At 45.5% G+C, this 27290-nt stretch overlaps 2 protein-coding genes across 2 annotated transcripts in view; one reads left to right on the top strand and one right to left on the bottom strand.

Moving 5' to 3' along the window:
• The window catches only part of PKIG (cAMP-dependent protein kinase inhibitor gamma), a 33638-nt gene extending 14814 nt beyond the window's left edge, over positions 1 to 18824 (top strand). Inside the window, exons 3-4 of the mRNA XM_090064921.1 lie at positions 15963 to 16144; positions 17882 to 18824. Coding sequence (XP_089921047.1) covers positions 15997 to 16144; positions 17882 to 17961 — 228 coding nt within the window. The 5' untranslated portion in view covers positions 15963 to 15996 and the 3' untranslated portion in view covers positions 17962 to 18824. The remainder of the gene's footprint in view (positions 1 to 15962; positions 16145 to 17881) is intronic.
• Positions 18825 to 21329: 2505 nt separating this feature from the next.
• Positions 21330 to 27290, bottom strand: part of ADA (adenosine deaminase) — a 39742-nt gene continuing 33781 nt past the window's right edge. The window contains exons 8-11 of the mRNA XM_090020524.1: positions 26812 to 26913; positions 25392 to 25459; positions 24763 to 24892; positions 21330 to 23246 (exon numbers count right to left, since the gene is read on the bottom strand). Of these exons, the coding sequence (XP_089876650.1) occupies positions 23145 to 23246; positions 24763 to 24892; positions 25392 to 25459; positions 26812 to 26913 (402 nt within the window). The 3' untranslated portion in view covers positions 21330 to 23144. The remainder of the gene's footprint in view (positions 23247 to 24762; positions 24893 to 25391; positions 25460 to 26811; positions 26914 to 27290) is intronic.

Here is a 27290-nt window from a genome sequence, read left to right as displayed (position 1 = left end):
AGAAACAGTCTGATAGTGTGTAGGGAAAGGTTAGTTAGCCCTACCTCACAGTGGGTTTGACCCAGACAATGCTAGCTGGTTCTTTAACTCCAGGAGCAATCCCTGGTTGGTATTTTAAAACCACCTGAAGCACAAATCTGTGTACAAACACAGAGGTTCAGCTCCTTGTGTTGCCATTGTATGCTCCTGCTTCATGTACTGGGCTTTTTCAGCACGTGTTGAAGAAACCCCCATGCTCTTCTCTTGCAGTAACAGAGCAGCTGATGGAGTGGCTGCATTCAATGGAGTGACGAGGTGACAGGATTTCCTGTGAAACGAACATAATTTACAAGGAATCTACAGCAAGCCGTTCCCAAGTCACCACCAAGGCATTGACAACAGTCCAGTTTAACATCATCTTGTTTTTCTGGGCTAGGAAGAAGGGGAGTGAGTGGCATGTGACTAGTCTGTAGGCACAAAAAGGGCTTCTGGTCAGTTTTTGCCATTAAGTTCTATTCTGTCAGTGAGGCTCAGGACTAATGAGAGTTACATGCCTATTCTCTGGCAAGAATAGAGCCCCACTCTTCTTCCTTTTCCATCCAAGAAACTTGGCACTCTCAAGAGTTTGGGCCTCTTGTCTCCTGAGTACTAAGCAAGTAGGACTAAACAAAAAAGGCAGATTTGGAGGCTCCAGCCCCACTAAAAAACCACAGTCAATTACATATTTGGGGCAGGGCCCATCTTTCTGCTTTGTCTGTGCAGCACCAAGCACAGCTGGGTCCTGGTCAATGCCCAGGGGCTCTAGGAACTGCCGCAGCACTGCTGATAAATAACCGTGAGGCATCTGGTTGTGTTATGCTAGGGCCGAGGAGGAATCTTCCTGCCAAGCTCTTGTTTTCACTGGCTAAACATGAAACTCTCTCTCTGGGCTGCAGGTTCTCGTGCTCATTTCCAAGCAAACTGGTACTGGAAACTTTGCTAAAATTCCACCCGACTGTTCTCAGACTCCTGGTGAAGTCCCCAGTACATTCGAGTGCAGTTTGGCCTTGGGTGACTTTTTGTTTCCTCTCTGGATGAGTGTGCAGGAGGGATTTTCTCAGCAGCCCCCCAGGAGGCACAGAAATCCTGTCACTCCCCTTTCTGTGCTCTACCAGGCCTCCTCAGAAGTCAACCATCTCTCTCTTTAAATATTTGAAGAGCTCAGCAGGGCTGTGGTGTGTGTTTTGCTGTTGTTATGGATCTGTCCCCCATAGGGGAGTTCTAATAATAGACGCTGCACCATGCAATGAAAAGGCAAGGGGTTGATTCTTAGCAGAGAGCTGCTTGGATGTGTAAGACAGTTGTACAACTTCACGCATGTCACTGCAGGTACCGGGTTAGTCTGGTCAGAAAGGTGCACCTTCTGTTCAGACACATGGGCATCTCTATTCCATTTGGTTTCATAACTTTGTGGCCTCACACATCCAGAGACCATTACATCTTCCAGGCTTCCAGACCACATGATGTCATTCAGTTAACTCTTGTAGGGAGCCATCCCTTGGGTGCCTCTTGTCTCTTCTACCTTGGCATGCATGTTTCATTGATCCTGAGCATGTTTGTCCCTGACAAAACATTGGTTCAGACAGAGCCTTCTGTCCTGCCTTTCCAGCCTGGGAAACACCATGTTTCCTCTGGGGTCTTCAACTCCCTCTTTCCACCTTTCTGCCTGAGAAAGGAAGAGGCTCCCACCAAGATCAGTATCTCATCAACCCTGGAAAAAGGAACCACGTGCTCTCTGGAGGAGAACTGGTAAAAATAGTCCCCACTCGCAAGACCTGCCCCCTGCTCACTGGAGCATAGATGGGCCTTCCCATTGACTTGACTTGGTGTAGGAGAAATGCTCTGGGATCCTTGCGTGGAAGGCAACAGAGAGATGTGTAATAGGTTTATTACCCAAGCCACGGTCGGCTACTCGGCAGGGGCTGACATATGCTCTGTCAAGCCTGGCTGCTCGAGGACATTCAGCTGCCATGATGGTGGGGTGCCATTCCTACAAATGAAGATGGAAACCTCACCTCAGAAAAGAGCTTACGCATTTTTCCCAGTAGTGGGATACAAACATCAGCCTTGATGACAGCACAAAGCAAAGGCTCATGTCCATTCAGTCCTGGCTATTACGCTCACTCCTGTCCACTCAACACATCACCCATCGCAGGAATCGCCACTTTTCTCTCCAGAGCCCAAAGAGCTCTTCCCTCCCAGCAGAGGACCGCGGGCACCAGAAGTCAGAATGGCTTTGCAGTTCAAATTTTCCTGGTGACATTTCTCAGAAACTACCAGGTTTCCAGAAGCGGGTGAGCGGGGTGCGGGAAGGAGGTACAGCTTTCCCGTTCCCGTGCCCCGTCTCCGGCGCGGACCCTTGGGTGGGCTGTACCACGCCGCCCGCGGTGCCGCACAGAACTCTGGGGCTGGCGCGCGCGCGCGTGGCTCGGTCCCGCCGGGATCAGTTGGAGTTAGCAACGCTCCCAACTGCCAGGTGTCCGGCGCAGGAGGAGCAGCGGGTAGGGCTGAGCTCCAGCCCCTGTTCAATTGCTGTTGAAATTAGGGTGCATCCCCATTTTAGCTCCATTCCTGCCCTATCCCCAGGGGGTCCTCGTGCTGGTGACCCACAATGCTGGGCCATGTCGAGGGCCATAAAGCAGGTGGAAGCATCCCCCAAGAGATTACCCAAAGTGCAGGGGCCTACGCTCAGCCCTGCTTTCAGCTTCTTGTGTATTGTATGAGTGTGTGTGCCCGTGTCCAAGGGGTCACTGCCTGAGGGCTCTTCTGCACTACCCGAAGCCCAGAGCATTATGAGAAACAGGTTTTAAAACCAGAGTAATCTTTAGGTGGCCTAAAGCCACCCTAACTCAGTACCTTTACCTCCAAGCACAGGAACAAAGCACTCAAAATTCAAGCCCCAAGTCTTTCTGTTTGTCAAGGGGGTGGCTGTCGTGTGCCTAATTCTGGGGAGAAATCTCTTGTTGTGTTTAACTTTTGCCCCTGCCTCCTTTCAGTCAGTCCAGGCACGCTGCATTGGCCCCTTTAGCCATTAAGAATGTCTAATCTTGGGCCTAAAAAAGGGAGCGCTGCCAAAATATGCCTGAAATGCCACAAGGACCTGAACAAATCTTCCTCTCGGGCGGGGGGCCTGTGTCCTTGCTGCAGTGCTGGATCAGGAGAGGAGCAAAAGAATCAGAAAGGCAAGAGGTAAGGAGGCAAGATTATCAAGGGAGAGGAAAGTAGAAGGCGGAGGGAGGCGAGCCCTTGAATTCAGCGCTGCTGCTTCATCCGCTGACACACCTGGCATGGAAGCTCATCAGTGGCATTGATGTAACATATAAATGCACGTGACAGTTTCCTGCCAAAACAAGATTACAGTCTAATTTAGACTAAAAGAATAACCAAGGGAACAGGCCAGGTGCAGAGCCAACAACAATTGGACAATTTTCATAGGAATCTCTATGGAAGCTTGAGCCTAGGTTTGTGTATAAGCATGAAATCACAGCACTTTTTTTGAACGCCATAGTAAATATCCCCTCAGGATTCTTAAATCTGAATGGCAGGGATGCCTGGTGTATCCTGACTAAACTTCCTTCCGTACATATAGTGGTGAGAACAGTGTATAGGTGTAACTGTGGCTAGATGTTCCCTCTTGGTGATACAAGATTTGCAAGAGGCTTTTGCTGTAAGAAGCCAACATGCTCTCAAGTCCTTCTGTGTTTCTGTCAGCACTGCTTATACACAGGTAACATTATCTTTTATGTCCGATACGAAACCGGTGTTGAAGCCACAGTAGGCGAAGAGGGAAACAGTCACACAAGCCTCTGGTCAACTCAGAAAATGCTAAAATCACATGCTAATGCCGGCTGGAATTGTTCCCTTCCTAACCCCCCTATGTAAGGGTTTGCAGTATTGCCAGACAAAGCGCTGTGCATCTCTGAGCACATGGAGGTTGGCCAGTTCTGCACATCCTCCGTTTGCTATTCATCAGCAGAAATTCTGTCTGCCCACTGTGGAGGCAAAGTCAGTTGCCTCTTTTTGGGATAGCATGCTTTTCTTTGCCCACAGTTTCAGGTCTGCAGCCCCAAAGTTTTGTAAGTACATCAGTTCCTGTTCAGAAGTTCTAGTTTGTAGCATATCATCTCAGTGTGGTACGGGGTTTAGAAAGTGTCATGTCAGGCAACACTCTTCCCTTTTTTTCCCTGCCTTGTTTGGCACATTGCAGAAGCCAAAAGCCATCATTATATGTATTGCACAAGCCTTGTGTCATGGTGAAGGTGGGCTTTCCTTGTCCTCTGGACCCACTTCTACTTGTTAATACTCAGTCTTAAATTCCAGTGTGAAAAACCAGTCTGAACCTGACACAGGCTCAGGGTATCAGCCACTGGGTAAGAATCCTGCAAAATGTATAGCACACTGTATCTGGTGCTGCCAACTTCTTTCTTAACCAGAACGATGGGAGAGGCTCAGGCTGACTGAAAGCTCAGTTATGGATTTCAGCTTATACCGGTATTTCTTCAAAGGGTTATCAGGCTTCTTTTCTCTTTGCGAAGGTGAGGTGACTGTTCCATGGGCTGCTTTTCCACAGTATCAGTCTTATGCTGGACCAGTCTGGTACTACATTTATTGCATTGTGAGAATAACTCTGGATTCTATTTAAGTATATAGCCCTGAGCTGGAATAAGTGCACTAGAGACTCATGGACCTCACTTCCACCCCTTTCTCCCTTGTAGTTCTCATCTTTCCAAACCTTGACTAGATTCAACAGTTTACATTTTGCAGTCTTTCCCACTATTTGCTGCTCATCAGAAACCATTAGCAGGTAAGTAGGGATCTACTCCTGCTTCAGATCCACCAGAACTTTAGCAAGCAAGATTCTCTCAAGAACCTGTGTCTTGAATTAGCCTCAGCTATTTCCCATTTTTCCTCTGTTGGAAAGCTACCCTAGCAAATAATCTGCTCTTGTTGTTTCCGCCCCTGCTGGTAGGACAACAGGCTCACTGCAAACCATTTGTCTACAGGCCAGTTGCTTTACTGGAGACACATCTTTAAAGGGAATTTTGAGAGACTGAATTTGAAGACACTGTAGCATTTATTTACACAGTTACTGAAATTCAGACTGATTAATAGCTCACCTACCACCTTAGCTATCCAGACTCCTTACTCCAATCCAGAGGTACGGGTTTCAAACCCAACCTTCTCAGAGTTGGATGGGTGCCCTTTCCATGGCCATTGTTTCCATTTGAAACCAGTTTGATTGTTCTGTCTTGGATCTCCTATCCCCTTGCCCTTTTAGTGCATCTGGTTTAATAATGATTGTGTTTGAGCAGGTGTCCACTGTTCCAGTGCTTTTCACAGTTCCTATTATACATTCGGTAGCCAAACTCTTATTATTGCTTTTTAGATGCCCAGCTGTTGTTTACTCCCCAGCTTTGCCTTGTTAGTTTGGTGTCCCCATTTCCTGAAAGGCTGAGGGGCTCTCACTTAACATCTGTGATGCGCTGTCCTGCCCATTTATAAATAACCCTCCTTTTTTGTGGCCAGGTTTTTCTACAGTGCCACCATTTAACTAACCCGTTCCCCTTAATTTTTGCACTGTTGCTCGTTTACAAGCCACAAATGTATCTCTTTCTCTAATTGATCAAAATGGTTTGCAACCAGATTGGAATCCCCTTCCTGTCATATGCACTAGATAGAGTTGCACTTACAGGCTCAAGATGGTTAACTTCTCTCTCACGCCAGTAGCTGCTTCCTGTTCTGGTGAACTACTACAAAGAAAGATTCAAGTTCTGCAGCAGATCCCACAGATTCTTGGAGTGTCATTACCCTTCTTTTATTGATATGGGCCTACATGTTCAAGTCTAGCTGGGCACCAGTATGTTGGTTCTTTACTTATTTATTGTCGAAGGTGTCTTTGGTATCTGGATGCATCAGGAACACAAGTCTCCTCTGCCAGTTGATATCAGGATCTCTTCTTTTTTGCTCCTCATTCTTTGATATGTATAGTACTGGCCAGCTCAGATTTATGAGTGATTCCAAAGCAAATGCCAAAGCTTTGTACCAGATAACTGTATAACTCCATCTCTTTTCTGGAGGTAAGTTCTGGAGCATCATCAGAACTGGGCCATTCAGACTGGCTGTTAGAAATACCATCTCTGTTCGGATTCCCAGCCATTCATTTGGCTGAGTCAGATAAACCACCCAGGGCGTTTTGGTGATAGACTTCTATACCATTTTAAGTTGGGACAATCCAAAGTGTTCTCTCTGGGCATTATGATCAGGGTAGAAAAGCATTGCAAATATCCAGCCTCACTCAAGTTTTTCTGGTTGGCTCAATTCCAAGCCCAGGCAGATGACTTTCGCACTGGTCTAGTTTCCTTCTTAAAGTGATTTTTCAAGCTCGTTAAGTCTCTCGTGATTTTCCTCTGGGAGCAAACTCCAAGATAGCCAGAGATTTCTTGGTCTCCCTCTTTGGGAAGCCTCCCAAGTCATGACTTTTAGGATGCTGGTCCTCTTTACAACCTGTGTGGCCGTTCCAGATTTGGAGTCCTGGAGCTGGACTTCTCAATGTGCTTCACTTTCTAGCAACTGCCTCAGAGATTTTTCTTTTCCAACTGTAGGTCATCTCTCAGTCCTTTCTCAAAAGCTTTCACATGACATTTTAGTTTCTTTTGTGAAGTCTCCAGTTCTTGTTTGAACCCTTTTTGGTACCTCCATTCTTTGCTCTATCTTGATTCAACAAAAATACTAACTCTTAGTTTTTCCTGTAAGAAACTTAGTCTCAGTCTGGGCCCCAGTGTTGCTCCTACTGACCAAGTGGTTAGTCAGCATTTGGGGCCATGTAGGGTTGGTTCGGTCAGGAGGAAGATCTGATAACTGAGCCAGGATTGCACCAAAGAAATACCTGTTTATTTACAAAGCATGTACCCAAAGGGTATGACTATGGTGCCTCCTCAGTGCTCTCAAGGCTGCCCCATTTATTCATGCCATAGTCTCCAAACCCAGAACTGAGGCAGTGAGGACACTCCAGAGATCCCTCCCGCTGCATCTCTCAAGCATAGCAGAGACAGAGATCTCATGAGTAGGGGCTGGGGATGTCCCTGGTGCATCCAGTTTGGAGAGTACAGAGCAAGTAGGTGGGACTTACTTTTCAGAAGCAATCTTGAGAGCACCACGGAGGCAGTATAGACCCACATTTACCTGTTTCCCCAAGCCAAGTAGGAACAAATGCCAGGAGGCAAGGACGATCACAGTCCCACAGCTCTTTCCATCCTTCACTGCCCAAAAGGCTCTCTCTCATGGCTCTTTCCAGAAAGCCATGCTGCCAACATTTTTCCTCTGCTTGTCTTTCCTTCTACTTTCTTTGCCTGCCTCTGGGTGCTGCTTCCCACAGGCGCACACATCCATCAAATGATACCCCAGCAAAACCTCCCTGTCCACACATTTTGGTTTCTGACCCATCTTGCTTGTGGCTTTGGAAGCTGGCTCTTATCCTGCACTTATCTGAATGACAGGCAGCTGTCCCAAGCATCAGCCTCAACAAGTTTATCCTCAGCCTCCATCATAACAGCACTCTAGGATTAGGACAGGTATTGCTTCCTCTGGGTCTGTCACTGAGAACTGTCACGTCAGAGTCCTGTCCTAGCCAAACATCCTGTCACAAGGTAGAGGTTGAGTGCCATAGTGATGTTGAATGGTAATTGTGCAGTAGGAGTTCCTGTTTAACCAGTTCTCAGGATCTAAAGCATGGCATATACATGTGACTCTTAAAAGTCAAGGAAATCAGTGATGCTACTGGAAGGGTTAGCCCAAGTCATCAGCAGATTTCCAGAATGGCTTAGCTTGTAAGAGAGGCAAAGGAGCTGTATCTGGGCCCACAGGCATTTGACTGTGCCAAACCGCTGCACATGGGCATCCTCCATTTGGGGGAGAACTTAGCTGCAGTTCTTAGCTGTCATTCACTGACCCGCCATCCTGGGAGATGGTGAGAAGCAGAAAAGGGAACTATCAAGTTGCCAGTCTGATAGAGGAATGGACCCAGGAGAAACTGCCCAGTCTCAAGCTTGTCGATGCACCGTAACAGGCAAAAACTATAAGGGCTGGATCATTTAGCCCTTTGCATTTGTAGCAGGCCTCAAATGACTTAAATTCAGCTCTGATGGAAGTGCCTGGGTCTGAAGACTTACGTACAGTAGGTTGGTTCTCTGGGCCAGAGCTGTTGGAAGCACAAAGGAGCCAGTGGGGGACTGAGAGCCGCTGTAATTGAATCTCCTTTGGGATACAACAGTGAGGCACAACAACGAGACTGCTCAAAGTGCAGGGGCCAAGTCAGTACAGGCAAGGCAAGTATTCCTCCAGACATGTTGTTTCACGCCAGTCCCCATAACACATGAAGGAAAAAGCAGCAGAGGCCAGGCAGTCGGTTTGCCAAATCAGAATTATTTCAGCAAAGCAAGCGAGTCCTCTGCTAGCCCCTGCTTTTCTGAAACGTCTTTTCTGAACAGCTAAGCCTGTTGCCCTGACAAAAAAGGTCTTAGCTCTTCATTTCCTCTTGGATGAACATTATCCTCTTCCCTGAGCTGAAATGCAGGAGCCTTCTCTCCAAGCAGTGCTGAGAGGTTTGCGAGAATATTGATAAACAACAGTCAGCATCGAGACTGCTTTGGACAGGCTCTCTTGTCTCTGTTACCAAAAGTCCTTTCTTCATCTGAAAATCTCGTTCAGTGCAGTTGTGCTCACAGGCTACTCAGTGATGCATTTGCTGTTTATGTTACTTTAAACAGTGAACGGGAAAGAGAGAAAGGAAATGACCCTCCCTGGCATTTGGAAACCCCTTTACAAAATGCCTTGGAAATATCTGTGCACTGGTTTATTAATAAACTACTAAACTGGACACACACTTATTCATGGGATTCTTGGCAGAAGCTTGCCTCTTTGATTACTCCTTGAATTCGCTCCTCCTCTATGAACCCAAAATGGATATTAAAAACAGAGGTAGAAAGTCAGTTTATAATGCAAGATTAAATCCCAGTGCTTTCTGAGTACCTCTTCCACTGCCACATTATTCCAGCATAGCACTGATGTAGATTCCAGTCCTGCTGCTGGAGGAGACAATGTAAAGAGACATTTTCAGTGACTGAAATTCACTCATATTAGAGACTCATTTGCACCTTCGCAGAAATACCTCATGGGAACAATCAGCCCCTTAAAATAAAACGGGGTGACATCTTTCGACTTTCCATCCTTTGCTTTGTTCAGCAGGAGCTTTCCAAAGAGAAGAGCAGAACAAGGGACCGCGGCTAGGTCCCTAGACGATCTAGCAGTGCAAGTCATGCTAGACTGCCACAAAAATCCTGCTGTCTTACCAGGATCTGCTGACAGCTGTCCTTCAGCTTCATTGTGCATTCCCAGCCCGACACTGAAGGAGGAGCCCATGGTAATAGAAAATGAGCCTCATCTGCCACCTTCTGGCTAAGATGATCCTCCCACAAGAACCGCACTGTGGAAGAATCTCACCAAACCAAGTGCTCCATAGCCCAGGATCTGCACTTGCAGAAATATCAAAATCTCCCCTTTCCTTGCAACACTGTAAGGGCAAAGTCTCCTTCCAAAGATCCTACCAAAACCAGTCCCCTCCAACTACAGTCATATTATGAATCACTGATACAAATAACGAGAACCTCTGGTGTCAGGCACATTGTTTAACTACTGCTGTTTTAGCTGGCTTATTTATTTGTCTGCTCTCTACACCTCTCACACAAATTTAAGTCCTTGGTCAAATGATGAACTTCACCTTTCACAGTGTGCTGTGTGGTCTTCAGTGCAAATGAGCGAGCGAGGTTCCTTTACAAGATCAAATTTGTTTCAGTCTCATAGCATGGTCAATCTCTGAAGATCAAGACCTCTCCCAGTCTTAGTATTAATCCTGAGTCTCCCATCCAGAAGTCATACTCAGAGAGAGGCAAAGGATTTATTTTAAATGCAACTGTTACGATGCAGGTGAGGGTGCAAGTTAGGTTTGGAGAGGCTGAGGGACTTGGGACTCTTCAGCCTGGTGACGAGAAGGCTCGGGGGGACTTGGTGGCAGCCTATAAGTATATAAGGGGGGTGCATCAGGATCTGGGAGAACACTTGTTCCCCATGGCTCCCTGAGGGATAACAAGGTCTAGCAGCTACAAACTTCTGGAAGGCCGATTTAGACTAGACATAAGGAAAAACTTTTTTACAGTCCGAGTGTCCAGGTTCTGGAACAGACTCCCCTTAGAGGTGGTGCAAGCACTTACTCTGGACTCATTCAGAAAATGCTTGGGTGCTTATCTCGCTGGGAGCATTTGACCCCAGCAGACTTCCTTCCTTACTATGACGGGGGTGCTGGACTCGATAATCTTGCAAGATGCCTTCCAGCTCCTAATGTCTATGAAATCTGTAAGGGCAGTACAGACAACAGGAAAGAACGAGAAGGAGAAGAGGCAGCTGTGATCTTCTTCTGGGAGACAGGGATGATGCCCCTTACTCAACTCTTAGTGTGTTTGCGTCTGACAGAAATCTGTTGACTCCGAGCCTTGAGAAATCCCAAGTTGAGAACAAGCAAGGAGCCCACAGCCAATTTGGTGATTTTTTCTCAGATGTAATCACATGGTTTCCATTGCCCACCTTCTTCCTGTTACCATGTCCTTTCTTATGCTGCAGAGGGCACTGGTACTTTTTACTACATTTCTATGCACCAGACTCTGGCTATAAAGAAAACCCTATTTGCTAGAATCATTAATATGCAAGAGCTGTGAGCCAATAGTGAAAGGCTAGCATGAGGACACTGTGCTAAGGAAAAGGCCAGAACTTATCCCAGCAAAGAACAAGCTCCTGCTATAGATTGTAGGCAATAGTATCAGTTCTGTTCCCTGCAGGAGAAGCAATGTTGCCAGTATCAGGTAATCAAAGACAAGGTAGACCACAACCAAGAACATAAACGTGGTGGCTCAGCTGGACACAGAACCATACCACAGGCTGCAGCACCTGGAGAAAGATGATGGTCTGTACTTTAGGAAAAATGAAAGGCAAATTAAAACGCATCGCATATCCTTCTTTTGCTCAAACGAGTGACCTCACCATGCCCACAGGCTTTAGCTACAAAATGCCCCCATCAGTGCAGTGCTAGTGGTGTAAGCAAATTATCAGCACTTCTTTCACCCTGGTATTTAGACCTTCTGTAATCAGCATTAGATGACATGAACAGAAGAATGCCAGAGTCCTGTCTACACTAGCACCTCCACCATTGATACGCAGGCACTAGAGCAAACAATTTCAGACAGTCCTCAGCACAGACACAGCTGTAATGGGCCAGTCACTATCCTCCAATGGAGGAGGTAGGAGTCTTCTAAGCCTAAGGCACACTGTGGTCAGGATCTCTGCCACTGAATCTCCAACAAAAAGCCACGTGGAACTGAGGTAGTGGCTGTTATTTAAAGAGAGAAGCACAGGAACACAAGAGACTTCAACAAGGCCTCACACCCTAACACCAGGATAGACAAAACAACCAACATCTGGTTGGTTGCCAGACTCCATTTTCCAGCAGCCCCTGCCCACATTGCTGTAGCCGGTTTCTAGGGAGACCCCAGCAGCAGCACAGGGCTGGGGTTTCCATGGAGACTGGCCCCAGCAGCACTGGCTGGGCAGGGAGCTGCTCCACAGCCGGGATCCTGCAGTGGTGACAGTGTAGTCTGGAGCTGGGGTAGAGCTGAAATCCACTGCCTGCACACCCTTGCCCGAGGCACGTAGGCAGTGGATCACAGTGCTGCCCCGGCTCTGAACCACGCTGTCAGTACTGCAAGATCCCAGCCCCGGAGCAGCTTGCCGCCCCGCTGTGCACCCTGCCAGCACTGCCGGGGCCGGTCTCCATGGAAACCCAGGCCCTGCGCTGTCATGGCCCCACTGTTGCTGGGGTCTCCACAGAAATTGGCAGCAGTGATGAGGCAGGGGCTGCTGGGAAACAGAGTCTGCCATGGGCCCGATCCAGCCCACGGGCCAGACTTTGCCTGCCCCTGCCCTAACATAACACACAGAGCAGCTGTTCCAGTCAGAAGAGTTGAGGTGATAGGTCAGACTCCCTTCCCTGCTCAGCTACTACAGCTTATCATTAAAGCAAGATTTCCACATGCCAAGATCACTGTAAGTGGCATGTGATTGGTACAGCTCCGTCAGTCCCCTCCCCTTACCTCTGTTTTTGTCTTCTGCCAGCAATCTGTTCAGCACTCAGCTCTGGGGAATTGGGGCAGTTTTGCCCCATTAGTTGAAGAGGATCTGGGCTCCAGGGAGGTTCCTTACTCTCCTGAGCTGCATTTACTGCAGTGTCTTAATTTCTTGCTTTGACTTTTCTAAGTCAGGGTTCTCAAGGAGCACATTTCATTCGGGGCCTTACAAGGCCTTTTTCAAATCCAACATCCAGCAACTGAGCCAACCCCAGCACTTCCTGACATGTTGATATTCAAAGAGAGTCTCGAAAGCAGCTAAAATGAACCAGTTTTATTAATGTTTTCAGGGGCTGAACCTAGGCATTTTGCCCAAACTCACGATAAAGGAAGATTTAATCTTTTATACTCGTTGACTGCTATTTCTTCCCCTTCCACACCCTACCCACTCTTCCACACAAGCTATCAACAAACATCTGGGACTGTTTAATACAGAAGGGCTTGCATTTCTCTAATAATACTACACAGTAACACGTCACAGCACAAACTGATAATACACTACTGCAGTGCATTATTAGGTTACTGTACAGTAGTGTCACTAAAAAGGCATGTGCCAGCACTACTGCACAGTAACACTGGTTACTGCGCATTAATTTAAGACTTGATTATACAAGTACCAAATGTAATGTGCAGTAACTATAGCACATTAATGCATGTGTAGACATGCCCAGCCCTTTTGACTGAGTTACTCCATCCTAGTCTGCAGACACTGTTCCCCTTCCCAAGTGTTTGTGAGCTCTGGCTCAGGTGTTTTTTGTGGTGACAGGAGACATAGGCTGGAGAGGAGACTCCTCGTTGACAGAGGCTTTCACCTTCAGCATAGATTAGACCAGTTTTTAGCCCTGACTTCTCAGAGCCCTTTTAAGAACTATTTGGGCATGAGTTTTGGAGCTGTTTTTTGGCTTTCCTGACCAGAAAGTACTGTTTTATACCTTTACATGGATGGTAAAATCTAAGGTTTGGCAGCAGTGATCAGGCTGCTGCCAACAGCTCCTTGGGCTGCTTTAAGACACTATGCTCTGCAGTAGCACAGGCTTTTCAGGATATAATCCATATACAGAGCCCAGCTCGTGATAGGTAACAAACATAACCTTACTTATCTACATACTTCTTTGGAACTGAAGACAGGAAGTGATTCACTTAGGGACCGGGTTACTAAAAGAAAGCAAGTTAGACACAAGCAGTCAGATTAAGGGATAATCATCTTTATGCATATCATTTCCTGGCACATTATTGTCTGAAATGAGTAGGCAAGATTGTGCTTCTGCCTAAGGAAGCTCAGTGCTGAGCTCAATTTGGAAAGGAACTAAATTGGCTCCTTGACCTCATGTCTAACCACAAAACATATAACTAGGTAAGATTCAAGTTCCCAGAAATTTGATCTTATGTATAGATGACAAGGCCAGGGTCTCACAAAGCATTCAAACAAAACTCCTTGAAGTAGCTCAGCATCTGAAAAGAACTGTTAACCTTTTACCTGCATGTTGATAAGCCAAATATGGATGTTATAAACACAACAGTGAATCAAAAGTGCTGGATTTCCAGAGTGAAGTCAGACTTCCAAGTGAAATTCATGGCTAGCTCCAGGCTTAGAGGCAGCGCTAGTTTTTTCATATCCCTGGAATCGTGCTGTGGTCTCTGAACAGCATGTTCTGTACGAACACTGCAAGTTAAAGCATCAACTCAAATGAAAACAAGCTACTGGAATACTAATCAGACTGAACTAGGAGCTGGCTCACAAGGTATGTGCAGGCCACAGCTGCCTAGCTGTTCTCAACATTTCTTTGCAGTCTGAGTTTGGCAGAGAAATGAGCCCCAGAGGAGCTCATGGAAAGTCTGAATTGCACTCATTAACTTACTTCAGAGTAGCTTAACAGAACACTTCTATGGTTATCTGTCTACCTTTGGGTATGAACCTGACAACTTTCATCAGCTGAGGTCAGTCCTGACTGGCCTATGAACCAAAAGACCTCAATCTGCTCTACCTGACTTGTGAGAAGAGATAGGGGCCCCTCCCATTTATGGATCCAAATTTAACACAGGTACCCTCTCAAGTGCATGCACCCAACAAGCTTGTGGGCAAAGTTCCTATGGCATTTCTGAGGGTTTGGGGCCAAAGGGTAAGGTCAAACTCGAATGCAGTCTCCATTCCCTCTGCAGCATCAGGGTGAAATGTACTGCCCTCAGATCATGCAACAGGCCTTGTTGCAGCACCGGACAGAGAGCTAGCAGGGCTTTGTCTTTGCTCCTGTAAATTCCATGCCCCATAGGTTAAACACAGCACAGTCTAAGCTCTTCTGCCCATCAGTTGATTTCAATTTTTGAACAGGGGGGCTGCAAATGGTGTGGACATCATCACATATAACACAGCACATATTTCTCCAGTTAAAGGGAAATTATGTTTTATTTATGTGCTTGGGGGCTAGTACTAAATTATTCAGTTTAAGATCAAAGCAAAAACAAATATAACTCTTGGAATGTGCACTGATTTCCTAGATTATTTATAAACTTTAAAAAAGCACAACAAACTAGACAAAAAGTAGCTGAAATAGTCAAAAGATATAGTCTCATTAGTCCTGTAATCATTATAGTTAAATATATATCTCTTATTCAGATTCATCAAACAAAATGTAGCTGTCTTGAGTTTCTTGACCGTGCCTCCAGTAGTTCATTGTCAGTCATTTCTACACCTGAGTTAATATTATCACACCTGAGTTAAGGTTTTTAGCAATCTTCAAGACTGTGAAATAGAAGAGAGACATTACCAGGGATGGCTAACAGAGAGCAACATTGCAGAAGAAAGGATAGTTTGAGCTGTGGAGCATGAAGAATATTAAAAAAGAGAGACAGGGTTGTTAACAGGGAGTGAAGAAAGGTTATCAAGAATAAGGGAGATGATAATGAACCATAAAGTCAATTGACCCCATCAGCATTGTCTAAATAGAAATGCTGCTGCCTCTCCCAGGCATCTGGCTTTAAAGTTTAGGTGGAGCAGGAGTGCAAAGGAGGGTACAACTGTAGCCCGCTTGGATCTTCCCCTGCTTCTGCCATATGGTGCACACAGGCAAGCTGGATGATTCAGGAAGGCTGGATGACTATAGCACCACTTGAACCACCCGGGCAGGCAGGGCCATGGGAGAGAAGTCCCAGCAGCAGGGTGGCTTTATTGTGAATTGATGAGGTGGGGGCCTCCACAAGAGATCCAAATAGGCTGGCCCAAAAATAGCCGAAGTGATCAAGCGTCATCCAAGGAGCACGTCAGCACGAGGTCACAGCCTGACTGGAACACAGCTTGTAGTAGCCAAAAGGGGGTTTCTGTAGAAAGCAGCACAGCCATTTCCAATGATTTTTTCATGACTCATAAAGGAGAGGGCTGAACAGGAACAGCCTCTTTTTTCTTGGTTGCGAAGGCAGAAGGAGCAACAACAGCCTGACACAAAAAGGCATTGGGCACTGTTCAGACACAAACATCTTCTGTCTGGCCACTCCTGACAGGGATCAAGGTTACAAAAAGGTTGCACCCATGTGAATTGACAACAGTTATTATCCAGGGGCTCTACTGGGGGAGTTTCCAAAACAGAAATTATTAGGGATTTTTTTTTTTATCAGGCTACCATTGAATTCCATTCAGATTAAATGAGCTGAATGGGCCACTGAAAAGAATGCACCAAGGACTCTTTGAGGACCTCTTGCTTCACAGCTGTCTTTTCTCCACAGGGATTCACACACATTTGGCAATGCAAATGAAGTAATGGAGGTAGAGGCTACATACAGTGACTTCATTTCCTGCGATCGTGCTGGTCGAAGGAACGCTGTCCATGACATCCAAGGAGATGCGAGCGCTATCAGCATGCGCAAGCTGGCAGGCAACATAAGTGAGCTCTCAATTGAAGCATCAGGTGAGTGAACAGTGGAAGCAAATTGCCATGGATGTCAAGGAAATGTGGCTACTATAGAGTAATGTAAGAAGGCAGATTATTGAACTTCACTTACGTTTCTGCATATTTATGAGTCAGAGATGACCTGAAGAAGGACCAAGCACTTTCACAAGGAATTGTTTATTTTTCCTTAGTGCCAGTGACTTATTTAAAGGGCATATTGGTCCAACCTTAGATTCCCAGTTGACAGGAACTCCTTGTTATGTGTGTGGTGTCTGTTTACGCTCTAAATCATAAAGGGGGGACACTGCACACCTCAATCTGACTCCTTGTGGAAATTCATTTGCTGAAGGTTTAAGTCCAGGCGTTTGTAACAAAGTACAAGGAATTGTTTCAAGGCACATTAAACCTCGGTTGGGTTCACAGAAATCCAAGCTTTAGGAAACAAACCAACCACGATTGGCTAATATAAAAGAAACATTTAGTTTTCCTTTTTTAGATAAGTTTCCCCTGTAATGCTTTCTTTATAACCACCACACTAATGTAACACATGCTGTCCTGCCACCAATACTAATTTAAGAGGATAAAAATCAAAGTGACTCAATGCAAAGTTAAACTGGCTGGTCTGTTTAGGTTATCCCAGTAAAATTATTAATTATCTCCAGATGTGACCGTAAATTAGTTTTTCTTATTTTTTCCTGTAAACCCTGAGTCTTATTTGTAACAAGAATAGAAAAAGGTTTTGAAAAACACTTCTTGTCCTGATAACGCCCCTTAAAATGTGCTGATAGCAGATTCTAATATGAGCCAAATTCATATAGCAGAGAGCTCTGCAGCTAGCTGGCAGGACATTCAAAGTACATTCAGGAGCACTCACATGCTGTGTCTGCAGGACAAACAAGATCCTCGCTGGGAAAAGGCTCATTGCTACAGGGCTGCTCTGTAGCACCCCGCTCTGACCTCACTCTCCTCAAGCCCCCCCTTATTGCCCCAGCGTTCTTCCCAACACCATCAGTTCCCCTTTTGGGAGTGATACTTTACACTTTGTGCCTACACCAGCACGTTCATTAGCAGAGCACTCGCTGCTCTTGGGTCCAGTAGTTGGCCACAGTAAATTCTTGGATAGTTTTGCCACTGACCTCAGTGAGATCAGGAATGGACATAGATGTGTGCTGTGTGTGTACACTGCACAGTGGGCTGTGGCAGCAGGGTGATAGTGGTTGGAGCTGGAGGGGCGGGGGGGGTTTAACCTGCAGCTTAACCAGTGACTTCTCTTTTTGATGATCTTCTCACCCCAAAGTCTTATGGGGATAAATTGTAACAGGTTTGCAATTTAGGTTCACAAAATTGTGACACTATTTGGACCAGTATGCACTCTATTCCTGAAAAGGCATTAGGGAGCCATCTGTTTTGTTGGATCTCATGGTAGCAAATCATGCACGTTCCAGTTAGTTAAATCTCCATTCTGCAGAAAGCAAGTGCAGTGAGGGCACAGCCTATGCATGGAGCCACTGTTATTCTGCACAGCTCAAGAGCCTAAGGCAGTGCTGGAGCAGTTCAAAATTGCTGGGCCAAGTCTCCCCTTAAAAGGAACCAGGAGGCTTGTGAGTTAATATCCTTAATCCTCTTGGGTACCTTCTCACGTGGGTTTTTGAGGCACTCACTGCAGCAGTCTCCTACCTAGCCAAGCCACCTTGTGTCCTCTTTTGAGTTGCAACAGTTAATCAAACTTGCTTCTAAAACTTTCTCATTTTACAGAAAACCAGGCAGGTGCCACTTCCTCTGAGAAGGAACCAGGAACGAGACCAGAGGGGCGAGATGGCGGCACCTCCTCATGAGAGCAATGTTTATGAGGGTGGGGAAGGATAGGAGGAAGAATGAACTGGAGACACCACACAGGAATGGTCCATCAATCTTTTGACAAGTGAGAATGACACCAGAAGAACGAGCTCTCCCTTACATGCCTCTGCTGTGACCACTGTTTTCACAGACATCTCCAGGGTGCTCTGCAATGGGCTAGTACCTCCAAAAGAACTCTGCTCCTGTCCACAACAGTTTAGACGAACACTGCAGTGTTTGTAGTGACATGAGCCACTCTCAAGATGCCTTAGCAGCAAGTTTCCTCTATAGGGAAACAAGATTTCAGTAATAATATACACACCAGACTTTACCAAGGTACATCTTTCTTACTCTGTAAATTTAGACTTATTTATTCTCTGTTACATAAATTAGGTTTAGGTGCTTTCCACACTCCACCTTTTTTCTGCATCTATTTAGATCTGAATTGGTGGCTGGGCTGCCTTTGCAGTCGCCCCAAGTCATGGCAATCAGCTGGGAGTATTGACAATTCCTGTTCCATTCACACTGAACACTGTTAACCTGTGCTGCTGCCATGTGGCACTCAGAAAAGGACCAAAGCTCACACGTGTGTGGACAAACCCCATTCACAAACTGCAGCACCAAACCCCAAATCTTTTCAGTTGGATTTTACTATTTTAGGATACCGTTAATAGAAGAGGCTTGTTTTGTTTTGACCATTGACAAAGTTCTGACTAAACTCTCAAGTTCTATACAGCTCAGAGGTATTTATTTCTGGAAAAGTTTCACACGTTCTTTCTTAGGAGACATGCTTTTGTGTTAAAACTTGTTTGATAAACTCTATAAGCTTGTTGTAATAAATAAACACATGGCTCTTAGCTAACCAAGTTGAGTGGGGATTTTGTGTTATTGTCTCTTCTTCACAACACATGGAATTACATCATGTCTATGCTGAGAACACAGGGAAGGGATCTATATTAACAGATGCATCGAGCACAATGCACTCCCAGATACTGAACACCTTGCGGGTGGGAGCAGATTCCATAAAATATGCAATTCCACTTATCTCCATACATTTGCTCTAGAACAGCTTGTCTGCAAGTAGTTACTTATTTTCTCAAGGGCTTTCATTTAAAGCTTGCAGCACGGGTCTTTCAGGTACAACCACATAAGCGAAGCACCATCAAGTTGGTTCAGGAGTGTCCAGAGTGCCAGAGGAACCAGAGGAAGATGGGTGAGCAGAGAGCACAGAGCACAAAACCGGAGTCCTGTATGCACCTTGGAAGGAAAGAGCAATTCAGCTCAAGCTGCCCAAGCAGACTAAAGCCCAGCTGGATCTGATGCTGGATTTCCCTCCTACGTCTCCCAAAAGCTACTGGGCCCCAGACCACCTCAAGTAAAGGCATAAGGGGTTAGTATCAGCATCCCAGTAATTCCCCCTCATCTTTCCATGAGATGGCAGCTTTAATCACTGGGCCACCATGTCATATCTACCACTCCCTGCAGGACTTACTACAAGCAGTAAGATGACAGGAAAGACTGCATCCAGAGGAAGGTAGAATAGGAGAGGGAAAAAAATCCCCCATAGTGCCCTAGGGCTAGAAGGACTTCTTGACAAATTACGAAAGAACTTAATGAAACAAGTCCAAATTCTATCAAGCAAAACAAAGCCATAAATAAGACTTGAACTGTCAGAGTTCAAGAATTTTCCATAGGTCCCAAGAGATGAGCCAGCTGCACAGCCACAGGGAAGAGGAAGGTGGCCCAGAACCCACAGTAAGCAAAGATTTGGCAGCAAGATAAAAGCTGCATCTGCTTTTTGACACCCCAACAACAGACTGGGCAGGTCAATGAGTTCCTGCTGTAGCCTGCTGCCACTGGTCTCAAACAGCCTGATTTCAATCCTACTGGAACCAGTGACAAAAAGGCAGTGTTCTCAGGGTCTCTGGGGCAAGGGGGAGTGGGGAGGAGCGGTGGTAAAGATGAATCCAAAATACCAACATTTTTTCTCAACCTCCTACTGAGGAAGAATTCTCCATACTCACAAAGGAACAGCCAGGGAAAGTACAAATGCCCACGCAACTCCAGCACTGTAAGGAAAAAGCTAATTTTAGGTCTCCCAGCTCAGCATGTCTGTTCGAGGGTTATATTTAGTCAGACTGCTTTGCAAGCTTTTTGCCCACTTGCATTCAAGAGAGCAAGCAACAGGCATCATGTTTCCCCTGTAAAGCCAGGTCAGCAGCTATCATCAACCATGCTGAAAGAATGAGCGCATCTTATTATTCAGTAATAGCCCAGCTTGTAGAGGTACTGAGTACACAGACCTCCCAAGGACTGCAGTGGGCAGCCCCAAGTGCCAGAGCCACTTCTGGAACTTGGCCTTTCTGAAATCCTGCCACAGAGTGGCAGGAGAGCTTTACACAAGGGTGACCTCACAAGCAGGCTAGCACTAAGATCTCTCTGGCCACACGGGAGAGTTCCAAAAACATTTTTACACCAGAACACTAAACTCTGCAGAGGTTGGAAGGAAAGAACCAGTGTTGTTTTGGGATTCCTGCCAGAAAAAGAAATCACAGCCCATTGCTCACTAATAACACTGTCATTGCTGGTAGTGCTATGTGCCCTTCTTTGATTATTGTGGGGGAAATGATGTGTGAAATTGGAACAATTTGTATCAACAGCTGCAAGAAAGTTGTGGCCTACACAAGGCACACGCATGCTTTGTATCACAAGCCTCCAACATCACTTTAAATACCAAGATACTTTACCTGGCTTCAAGGGATTGCTTCTGGGAGGAAAGAGGCCCCCAAAGGTAGCGAGAGATACCTGCATGTCTACATAGGGCCACTGCTTCTAATTCCTGCTGCATCTATTCTATCATGGGATGACAAGTGCAGACTTCAACAACACCTTTCCCAAACTACACTTAAGAGGGCAGAGCAGGTTGATCCCATCATCCTCTTTTTTCTCCACATCTGGTTTTCAGGCTCTCTTCAAGCAGCAAGAGCCTGATGAGAAAAGCTGGGTGTGTTAGGAGATGGATGACACTGAGGAAGGCAACTGTGCTGACTCCACTGCTTTTGTGACAGTCTGCACAGGCCGGAAGAAATGCAGGAGAGAAGAAAGTTCTAAAGTTGTCCTTAGGACAACAATGAGACCTTGCAACATTTAACACTTTTTCTAGCTCCTGCTGTCACCACAACGATTGAGGTTGGAAGGTGAGTGGATTTTTTTGTTTAATTTTTAGTATCTTGGCAAAATGCTGGCAGGTACCTTTTAAAAATGCATTTGGGATTCAAAGACTATTATCCTGACAAGTCTAAGGCGGGTCACGTAGAGCTACAGTACAGAGAATTTCCTTATCTCATCAAATAGAACTCTGAAACACTTTTAATACAAACTTGTTACTTTATTAAACCAGACTTGCATGTTGCTCTGGGTCTCCAGGAGGTGAACTGTTGTTCTTCAAAAGTGAATTTTTGAGATATTACAAAAAAAATGAGAGAAAGGGAAACTGGTTCAAAAAATGTCACCATTCTTAAAACTGATGCTGTATTTGCTTTATAAAAATAACAAAATCATTCATTTTCATATATATGTGTACATATGTATATATATACTTGCATATATATGTATGCACAGTCTATTTATAAGAAGAACATTTTATAACTCAAGTGAAATAAGTATTATAAGCCTAGGAAAGAATGGAAGAATCCCATTCCCTGGCTTGATGTCTGAGACTGACTGCTCCAATTTCAGCCATTTTTCAATATCCACAGTAATGATAAATATAGCCCTTTATCGAAGGCAGTTTTGGTGTTGGTAGCTTTGTGGTACAGGTTTCTGCAGTCCCTTGCCATATTGAAGCACTCAGCACACACATACCTTTCTTAACTCTTTAAACAAACTCTTAGAAGAGAACCTACTGTAAACCAAAGATACAATCATTTTGCTGCAAAGACAATAGAAGTGTCATAATGCACCAGGTTGGCTTAAGAATTCTGGTTAACATTTTCTTTGAAAATTCTCAGAACATACTAAAAATATGACTTCCAGCAAGAACTCTGCTAATGGCACAAGTAGTTTAGAAAATATTTGGGTCATTGGAATAGATATTGGACCCTATCTTATTAATCTGTTCACTCATTTCTTAATAGTGCTTTTAGATTATCTTAGGTCAGAAAGAAAGCTGGACAATAGAAGGTTACCATATTTTTAAGATCCTTGAAAATAGAAAGAAACAAAATGAAGCTCTCAGGAGTTCCCCTATATGCAGAATACCAGAGTGGGGAATCCCAGAGAAGAATTTGGCCTGAAGTTGTAAAAACTGCTTTAAATTTATATGTGGACAGGCAAAAAAATCCACCTCAACAGGTTTCTGGGCCTTCCCAATGCACAGTGCAGTCCTGTAGCCAATGAGATGCATGCTCTTTCATTCAGTGACATTCTAGAAATTTAAGGCCCTCTTTTACAGATGTTTTTAAACCAAAAAGTGCAAAATAAATTGTTAAATTAAAAAAAAATACTACATTGCTGGAAGAAGAAGACCTCAGTGAAACAACTGCTGGGGTTTCCATCTTGTTCACAGTCTCCGTTTACAATACAAGATTAACCATGTTTAAAAATAAAAGTGGCCAAGCAATGCTATAACTGTTTTCTTTCCATTAAAAAGAGAATAAACCTTGTAATTTGATTTTAGGTACTTATCAGCATTAACACAGGGTTCTTGTAGTAAGATTACAGACAAGAAAAAATTATTTGAATATGGCCACAGTTAAACATGGCTATTTTTGTAGTGTAGACAAGGACTAAGGCAGATGAGCGAAGGCAGAGGAACTGAAGTGACATGAGTTTACATAGCAAAGGTCACCTCGCTCCCTGAAATAGTTTTACAAAAACAGGTGTCAACCACAACAAAGTTAGGCCAGAAAATTGCACCAATATGTTTGCATATCATAACTATAGAAAATTAGGTTTCAATTAATGTAGCACCAGGATATGCGGTGTAGGTAGGTATATACTGTAGGGATCATGGAAATGTTGCTTTATAATGTATGTGTAGCATTGGAAATGTTAGCATAGTAATACCAGTATTAGGAGCTGATGCTGGGACACCTCCTCCCTGCTGCTCCCACTAGCACATAGGGGAGTCATGTCTACGTGGGGAGAGGTTACTGCACCATGCTGGCTGGCAGAGGCCAAGTCAGGATTTATTGGGGGCCATCCCGTAGGCTTCATACAGCTTATTGAGAAGTTCATTCTTTTCTCTCTCAGGCAGGAAACTGGCTTGAGCTGCATTGATGTTCTGGAAAGAGGAGGAGGGGTGGGGAGAGAGAAAGAGATGTATTTGAATGATACCAACAAGTCAGAGTGTGACTTGTGACATATGAGCATTAATGTGAGCTAGCAGGTGAGTTTGTGAAAATAAAAGGAACAGTTCTTGTTCACATTGCTACTCTGGAGCTCAGTTCTGCAGTCTCATCTTCCAAAAAGCTACATCTGCCACCACTCCTAAGTCGTCTGCAAAAAACCAAAGGCTGCCAAGATAAACACTGGGTCTTCAAAAACTCTGCAGGGCTCTAAGACATGCAGTTTAGGAGCCTGATCCAAAACCTACTGAAGAAAAGGGAAAGACTTAAATGGGCTTTGGACAGGGCCCTAAGAGAGGCAGCCAGAACTGCTGCTGTTGTGATATCAAAGCTTACCCCTGGCTTGCTTTGCCATTGGTGTGGACAATGCATCTTTCTGTTGTACACTTCCTGTTGTTAAACAAAAAGAAAATCTCTGGCAAGAGCAAGAAGGGAACAAGACCTTGCAGCCAAACTGCCCATGGAGTTATGAGTATAAGGTGTGGAGCTTTCTTATAGATGCAAGGAAAAACTAAAGAATGCATCATCTCTATAGGATGCGGAGAATCCCCTTTCTTGAAGTATCTGATATCAGGTCAGTAGTTTCTCCTGCAAAGCTGTATTCTGCCATTTCAGCTCTAGCTGAAAAGGAAACTAGTTGAATGCCAAGCTATGGAAGAAAGGGCGACTTCAAGAACTTCTTTAGCTTTTATTTATCTACATGTCTCCTAACAAGCCAATGCACTGTGAATGGAAAGCACCAGTAATTACCCACATGCAAATGACATTCTGACTATTTTCTTGTTCATGTATCTTAGGTATAAAGCAGATGAAAAGGGCTATTTTTAGGGGAGATTTTCAGAACTCTTCCCATGCCGAGATGCATGCAAAAATATAAGTACACATATACACCAGCAGAGAAGCAGACAGCCACTCTGCATTGACTGCAATTGCAAAGCACTTGCAGGCTGCATTCTGAAAGTCCAGCCCACAGTCATGGGAGAGGAACAGCAAAGAGCAGTTAGCGCGCTGCTCCCAACACCACCTCACAGGCTATTGCTCAATGTCAGTCTGAGGAACACGGTGAACGAATCCCACCCCACAGTCTGGTCCCAGCAAATCCCCAAGCACTCAGTTAGACTTGCACATGCTGTGCCTCTGCATCTCGGGCTGGCCAAAGCAGCATTGGAATCCTCTCCATGCTCTTTATTCATTTCAGACAGCTGGTTGCAGCTTGCATGCGCACTCAGTTCACGTCCTCTCCCCTCGCTGCGGCTGTCTCAGCAGCTCATCCTCCCACCACCCCATGTGACAACTCCACATTCTGCCCCACGCTTTCATAGATTTATAGATTCATAGATGCTAGGGTCAGAAGACCTCGACAGATCATTGATTCCACCAAAATCTCTTTGGTTTCATATCTCCGGGTAGGATTTAGCCTGACTTCACCTAGACTCTCCCAGGCCAACTTACCACTCTCTTGAACTCCTCTTCAGTGAAGTTCATGTATTTCTTAGCTATTTTATAATCAGTATCGATTGTGGAGTTGAAAATAAGCGGGTCATCAGTATTTAAAGAATAATTGGCTTGATCCTTCCTAAACCTGGAAAAACAGAATTTACAGCAGGATAGATACAGCAGGATAAATACCAGGGGTAGCACAGGTTTTACACCTGTGTGAAAAAACACACAAAAAACCTTCTACCCAGGTTAGTCACCATTTGTATTGACCCACCTGCATTTCCTAACTGTAGCCTAGATTTGCTATCCCATTTTTTTAAAATGAAGCTGTTGGACAGAGGCTCAAACCCAGCCCTTACCATGCTGGTCACAACCAGGCAGAAGAAGGCAACGCATTGACCCTGGGACTTAGCCTTGTCAGCTCAGGGCAGGAGTGTGAGACCAGAAAGCTCTCTGGGATAAGGCCCATCAGCAAGCTTGTTGCAGCCTCTTCCAAAGTGGCTTATCCACCAAGAAGGAGGATAAAACCCACTCTGACAGGACTTTAATTCATTTCTCATGTGAGGCAATAAAGTGGCTAGAAAGAAAGTGGAGTCTGAGCAGTTACTTTAAAATAATAAAGTATTATTTAAATGCCTTACTGTATTATTGGGTGTTTCTTAAAGTCCGGGTCACATGCTCCAGTGAGGTTACTGGACCAAGGGCAGGTCTGTTTATATAGTTTAAAAAAAAAAGAAAAAAAAAAAAGCAGTCAACCCCATCCACTTAAAATGCTGCTGCACAGACTGCTAAGTTGTGAAGCCCTCTGGGCAGTCTTAGCCAGAAAGTACCACAGTGATTTACAGCCCTGCAAAAACAGTGAACATCCACTCCCAGTGTCTGCCACACACACTCCTAATTCTGCTAAGCAAATGTTTTTCCTATTAGCTATCATTTTCTGCCCACATACAGAAGCCCCTCATCATTCCAAAATCCACCTTCTCCCCCTGCCCTGCCTCAAGCACTGTGTTGTATTTACTTCTCTGCATGTAGGACTGGTCTGCGGCTGCTATGTGCAAATGGAAACTCTTAGTTAACTAGTCTCTGCAAAGGGTACTGCAACAGTTACTCTATGCCAAGGACTAGGGTGGGTGGTTTTCCAGATTGGAAGGAGATGGCTCCCAAGGCTGGTGCCTTTTAGAAGCACACAAAATCCTCCAAGATCTCACCTGTCACCATCCTGCCTAGCACTACAGCCTTGGCTTGGAAAAAGTGGAGGCATCTCCCTGCACAGACAGAGGAGGTTGCTCCAAGCAGAAGGCAGACTGAAGTCACTTAGGGTGCTGACAGATGTGCAACGTCCAGCTGTAACTCATTGTGCGCTGCACTTCAGGGGGACTCCAATCCACCCGCTCCAGCCTCTAGCGCAGGCTGGGCAAACCCCAGATTGAAGCCCCTTTCCTCCCTTTCTGAAGACAGCACTGTAGGTGGGGCTGGCCTACTTCAGCCCAGCTCTGCTCCTGGTGTGCACTGACAGTGTTAATGAAGGTGCTGCGCTTTGCAGTGCCTTCATCTGAACCCTCATGTAATGGAGTTTCAGATTGTCATGTGATCGGGCATTTTTAAAGCACTCTGCAGCTCTGCACTTTGGTCAGAGGCCTAATCATGCAGCAAACCATCGCTTCTGTCAGTGCCCTGCTTGTCACAAGCCCCTTTTCTTCAGGACTGAGCATGCTGCCAGGGCATGACCTTCAGCATTCAGAACAGCAGAGAACCCAAACTTATCTCCCCTTACATGACACTGCTTTTCTGCTCACCAGCACAGTACACCACATGCCAGAGCACTGTATGCCTGGCTCCGACTCCAAGCCACACTGGAGTCCAAGCTGATCTGGAAAAGACTTTCACTCCAACTCTTGTCAGTGCTTGGACTCCAGGTGGTGGCAGCACCACCCTTCTTATAAAGGCATTTAAGTTTATATTCATTTATCCAAAATCCTGGGCAGTAATGCAACTGAAGGGAGGACTGCTCTCCAACTCTGTGGTAGACAAAGCTGCCATCCTTGTAAGACGTGGCATTACCTCAAAATGCATTCTTTTATCCAACAGTTCCTTATAAAGGACGGGGTCATTCATGACATGGTATCCATGGCCAATCCGCTCAGCCTTCAGTAAGCTGACTGCCTGCAGAATAAAATGTTTCAGATCTCCAAGCTCTGTGCAAGAGCTTGGTCTCTGCTCCAAAGAGTAGTATGTGGGGACCTGACCCGCAGGAGCTTCTGAACTCTCCAGGACTCCAATCCTAGTGGCAGGACTCCCATCTCCCACCAGTGCACCCGGGATGGGGGCTCCAGAGATATCTGCTCTTTTGATCTTGGTATAAGGCAGGGGTGGGCAATTATTTGGGCCTGTGGGCCACATGGGCAGTTTTGGGGAGCTGCCATGGGCCAGTCTACATCCCCCACCCCTGTAACAGCCCAAATCCCATGTGCCCTGCGGTTCCTCCCCACCACTGCCACCAGTGCCCAGCAGCAGCTGAGCACACACCCCGACCTCAGCTC

The sequence above is a fragment of the Crocodylus siamensis genome, chromosome 10 (assembly GCF_052110815.1).
Source record: "Crocodylus siamensis isolate JL-2025a chromosome 10, ASM5211081v1, whole genome shotgun sequence".
NCBI lineage: Eukaryota > Metazoa > Chordata > Crocodylia > Crocodylidae > Crocodylus > Crocodylus siamensis.
This window is presented reverse-complemented; position numbering and strand designations above follow the sequence as displayed.